Source organism: Labrus bergylta, chromosome 1 (assembly GCF_963930695.1).
Source record: "Labrus bergylta chromosome 1, fLabBer1.1, whole genome shotgun sequence".
Taxonomy (NCBI): domain Eukaryota; kingdom Metazoa; phylum Chordata; class Actinopteri; order Labriformes; family Labridae; genus Labrus; species Labrus bergylta.
The window spans coordinates 1,957,849-1,963,477 of NC_089195.1; the positions used below are offsets into that span (position 1 = coordinate 1,957,849).

Sequence of the window (5,629 nt, forward strand, 5' to 3'; positions counted from 1 at the left end):
TCTCCGTGTCAGGAGAGCTGCCGAAAGTGACAGAACTGGAAGGATGACAAGCTTTTACAGAAAGACAGGAGAGGTTTTTCAGAGGAAAGGTTGGGACTTTCTTTATTCTTTACAGATGTGACCTAACATCTTGGTGAGTGTTAAAAATGACTCTGAATGAATTAACTTCTGCTTAAACAATATAATGATTGTGTGCAATGACCACTCTCGATCATCTACTTACATTTTAAAAACAATTTTCAGATTTTCTTTCCTATACGATAACATGTCTTTTACAGTTCTAATGCTTCAATATGTGTTGCTGTTTTTGCTGCACAGTTTCTTTTTCAATACAGCCCTAATACTTCCTCTAGGTTTAGTCAAATACCTGTACAGCAGACACCTGTGATTATATTCTATTACAGGATCCTAGTACAATATCTTGTATATATCTTTTCATATTCACACGCTCAGTTGGCTGATTACTACCAGGTACACGTGCCTGGTATTGTAAGCAGTCAAATAGTTAACATAGCCCAACAATAAATGAATTCTGGAAGCTCATACTTAAATATTTTTGTATGTGTTCGATCATTCAACTCTGATTATGGTGGTTTTGTTATTTTTATTCTTATTGTTGCTTCATGTGAAATGAGGTTTCTAATACTCCATCCAGTCAGGGCAGACTTAATGTAAGCTAGCTGTGCTTAATACTTTAAAGTTGTTCGTCCATATACAAATGATAAAGGAAGTCAGCTGCAGTTTCAAAGATAACGCCTATCAGCACTTAGCCGTATCACACAACTGTGTTCATGAAATTTGGGCTCAGAAAAGAAGTAAAGGCAAAAACATGACCATGTCACTTTGACCTTTTAACTGTCTGTCCTGCATGCCCAGCATTTCAAAGAAACATCTGCCTCAAATTTTGCCATCCATTTTTTATGTTTCTCAGTGAATGACTTTAAGGCAGCTCTCCCAAAATGACATGATCTGCAACAACTCTAATGAAGCAACAATCCCATCAGATTTGTGCCCATATACGCACATCATAACTTTGCTCATGTCTGTATTCATGTGCAGACAAGGTACTGTGTTTGCCTAATCTGATGAGGTGGGATGAGGTTATGTGAGTAAGTATTTCCCCATGTTGTCTGTAACAGACGCTGGTAACATTTGAAGATTGGATCTTACAAATGTCCTGATAAGTAAATGCCAAGAACCAACCACATTTTATATCACATAAAGCCAGTTCGCTATGGCCCGGCGCCCAGGTTGTGGCCAATGAACTGAGGCTGCAGTCCCCAAAGCTGGCGGCCCAGGTTCAAATCAGACATGTGGCATTCCCCGCTCTCTCTCCTAATTACCTACTATATTGTAAATGGTAATTGGACTTGAGCTTGTAGAGCACTTTTCTAGTCTTCTGACTACTCAAAGCACTTTTACACTGTCACACCTACACATTCACACACTGACGGTAGAGGTAGTGAGGCCATCAGAGGTAACTAATCCCATTCATACACATTCATACGCCTCCGACGAAGCAGCGGGAGCTATTCTGGGTTTAGTCTCTTGCTCAAGGACACATGGGACATGTACCTCGATCGAACCCTCCACCTTCCTGTTGAGAGATGACGACTCAGCTGCCCCTCTCTATTGTGGGCTTTATCTTTATGGAAATAAAGATGAAGCCCAAAATGTCAAAAAGGATAAGAGTATATGCTGTGAAAGTTGTATTTGTAAATCATTTGTTTCAAAAAGTTCCCTATCTTTGAACTGTTGGGATCTGGCAGGTTCATTTGGAGGAAATAGAACAAAAGGATAATCTCAAAGAGAGAGATTGATAGATTGATAACACTGCTCCTACACACTACACGCGCTCATCTTCCGAGCTTCTCAAACATTCCCAGACTGTATTGCTTCACTGAACATGTGTAGTTGCCAAAGAGTTGGTATGTGGTTAGACCACATGAACAGGCCTTGACACGTAGGAATCAGGGACAATGTGGAGAATTGTTTTGTCAGAATGCAGAAAAAACCATAGACTTAAAACACATGATATAATATTAATGAAGTGTAAACCAGCAGTTATTTGGAGCGTTTTCCACTCAACTGTATGCATCGCCTGTCATCACATTAATGTGTCATTTTATAACTTACAGTCATGCAGAGCTGAAGGTGAATATATTATACATTAAATGCCCTGGCTGGCACCATGTCTGTATCAGTTTTGTTAATTTAGACGTTTTGTTTGTTTCAAAAACGTTACCCTACGACTAGAATGTCATCGCAAATAAAAGAAAAACAAACACAGACATTTTACTGCCCATAAAATGTGCAGTTCAGGAGGATTTATCACCAGTAATAATGTCAGGTATGTTGATTTAATTCTTATCATTATCAAGTCAATTAAGTTTTATAAGGTTATATTATGATGCTCAAAAATGACAAGCCAGACAATTAGTTCTCATTTCCTTTAGTCACTGTATATGAGGAAAGGGAGCCATTTACTGTATCTGCCATCTACAAGCAAGGGCAAGTCTGTTGGTCATGAAATCATCCTTATCACCATCATCATCATCTCTCTACTCGGAAACCTTTTCCACCAGACAACTACAAACATGAGTACAAAATATCAGCTACTGCAGAGAGTGACGCATACAACATCTGAAGCTTTTAAACATGAATAAGAATGTATGTGCAACACCTCAGACTGCACAACAACTGAATGTAGACTCCTTTGGTGCTTTACACATGCACAAAACTCCTGAAAACGAAGAAGAAGATATATTTTATTAATCCCGAAAGGGGAAATGCACTTTTACACTCTGTTGAACAGGCACAAACAGGATCCTATGCACTAAGTGAGAGATGTCACAGCGAGCACTGCTGAGTCCCTAAAGACAGAGCTACTGCCGCCCTGTTAGCTGCATGAATAAATGCAAGCAGCTGAATCTCTCAATCAGATTTCCCTGCCAGCCCACAAGTATATTTTCCACATGAAGTAGGGATACGTTTTTTCAGAGTGAGCGGGTGGCAAGGGGTGATGACGTTTCTATCCTGCGTCTGGTGTACAATCATAGACTGCATAGTGGGAGTTGTGATCTGGGTGAACACACTTAAACTGCATCATTATGTTTTCTGCTCTTTTGTTGATATTATGATATTTGTCAAACTCACTGATATAAAGACAAAAATCTCTTTTTACATGATGTCATGATTCCTGATGGATAGACTCCCGCAGTGAGATGCTTGTGAACTACAAACTCAGGAGGATTTCAGGGCAGCCTGACATGTTTACAAGTACATTATGTGAAAAAAAACCTTTCCGTCAAGATTCTGTTATTTGTACATTTGTTTGGGGACTGGTAAAAGTGTTCTGCCACTTGTGAATTTGTCTCAGCACTTTTAAAAGTGTTTCACAACTTGTAAATTTGTTTTATAAAATGTACATTTGTTTTCACCTTGGTAAAAGTGTTTTGGTTTTGTAATTTTGTTTTATAAAAAGAAATAATGTTTTTCAAAATGTAAAATTGTCTCACATTTTTGCCAAAGTGTTTCACACCAGTGTTTTGCACCTCCCAGCCACCGTAGTTCCAGTGCAAAAACGTGTGCATTTTTATTGTGGCCTCTTAAAAATGAAAACTATGAAAAAAAATACACAACCTCTCAGTTAATTCACCAACTAAGTGAACATGTTGTGAATTCATTTATGTTCTCAATTATTTAAAACATTATGTTTATTATTTAGAGTAACAGTTACGATAAATCAGGGAGTGCTTATAGGGCATTGTATATATGTAAGGGGAAAAGTCTTTTGAAGGCAGAAAGTCAACAAGCATAAAGCACTACAATGCTTAACTGTTGGTTTAATCAGTTCTGGGTGACACAAAATGGTCATGGCTGAATACCAAACATGAGGCTATTTAGTCCACGAACTAGTACAATCACTGACCTTATTTTTATTTTTTCACAGCACAATGTCGAATGTGACGGGAGAGCAGCTGTTCTGCCCTCTGCTACAGGCCATGAAGGAACACAGCCTCAACAATAACACAAAGGCTAATATTGTGGTGGTTTGCATCCACGGCCTTGTTTCCTGCCTGGGGATTTTGGAGAATGCCCTCATCCTCTGGGTGGTGGGCTTCCGTCTTCGGCGCCGTACTGTGGCTTCTGTTTGGGTGCTTAACCTGGCCATGTCTGACTTCTTGGCGACTCTGACCCTGCCACTCTTCACCTTCTACCTTAGCTCCTCACATAGCTGGGAGCTTGGTGGCCCACTTTGCAAAGCACAGGCTTCCATCTTCTTCTTAAACATGTTTGTGTCAGCATTCCTGTTAGCAGCCATTTCACTCGATCGCTGCCTTATAGTGGCCAAGCCGGTGTGGAGCCAGAATCATCGGTCAGTGGCCGGAGCGTGGAAGGTGTGTGCATTGGGCTGGTTGTGGGCGGCAGTTAATACATTTCCATACTTCCTGTTCCGCTCTGTGACTGAGAAACAGGATGGGAGAAAACTGTGCTATCATAATTTTGCCTTGTATTCATCCCCTGGAGTAACTCTGGAGAGAGACTGCAAAGTGAGACAGGCAGCGACCGCTATCTCCAAGTTGCTGGTTGCCTTCCTGTTCCCTCTGGTGATGATTGCTGGGAGCTACATCCAAATTGGTGTCAGTCTGAGAAAAAGGAGAAGGAGGAGGAAGCAGAGTGCCAGCAGGCTCACTGACGCAATGATTGTTTCAAACAACAACGGGGCATCTGGATCCCCAAACACTCCTACAACCATGAAAACCAATATCTTTCTCAAGCCTCCATCCTCTGGTCCATCTTTAGCTCTGACACCGACTGCCTTGTCCCCTTCTACTAATCCCAGCCAGTTGTCCCAGAGCTTCACCAAGATGGTGACATTTGTAATAGCAGCGTTTGCACTGTGCTGGGCTCCCTATCACATCTTCTGCATGATTGAAGTCACAGCCCAGTATTGGCACAATAATCTTTACCTGGTGGAGGTCGGGCTTCCCTTGGCCACAACCTTTGCTTTTCTGAATCCAGTGTTGAACCCCATTCTGTACGCCTTCAGCTGCCCAAACTTTTGTGTGCGAATACAACAGAGTCTGGGTGCAGTGTTTGACGGCCTGGTGGAAGAAGGAGGCGGCTTACTGACGGTGCCAGGGAGAAGTTTAAGAGCTCATATCAGACGGAAGAGCAGTCGAGATGTGAATCTTGGAATGCCAAAGGGTTCATGTTCACCTTGTCCTTCTGACTTTCAACCCTCCTACCCACCACCTTCGCCCTCTATTGGCCTCAAGGAGATATGCATGGAGCGTACCAGACAAGGATCGTACAACGAGGTGGAACAGGATTAGGACTCTCACTTAACTAAGATAAAACAATGCCACTCTTAAAGAAAGTAGTGAAAATACCAAAAGCTTGAAAAGTTCATGTAAAAATAAGGGGAATTTTAAATGAAGGCGTAGTGGCCAGAATGCCAAAGAGAACCCTAACCCTACTCACCATTGATTGTTTTCTTTCAAGAAAGATGAGACTCTTGGATTTTTGCCTTTGTGTTGCTTAAGCGTAAAGCTGATGTTCCTTTACCATGGGAGATATCTTCAAATGTACATGTGGAGCTAGGCCAATGCACCCTATGATCTAT

General features: G+C 41.3%; 1 protein-coding gene across 1 annotated transcript; it reads left to right on the forward strand.

Annotated features, from left to right (window-relative positions):
* Positions 1-5,629, forward strand: LOC109989802 (prostaglandin D2 receptor 2). The gene is made up of 2 exons (XM_065959515.1): positions 1-133; positions 3,953-5,629. The coding sequence occupies exon 2, from the start codon at positions 3,957-3,959 to the stop codon at positions 5,337-5,339; it is 1,383 nt and encodes a 460-aa protein (XP_065815587.1). The 5' UTR covers positions 1-133; positions 3,953-3,956; the 3' UTR covers positions 5,340-5,629.

What these genes read in the sequence shown, in the direction of transcription:
- LOC109989802 (XM_065959515.1), top strand. Translation starts at nt 3,957, where the DNA reads ATGTCGAATGTGACGGGAGAGCAGCTGTTCTGCCCTCTGCTACAGGCC.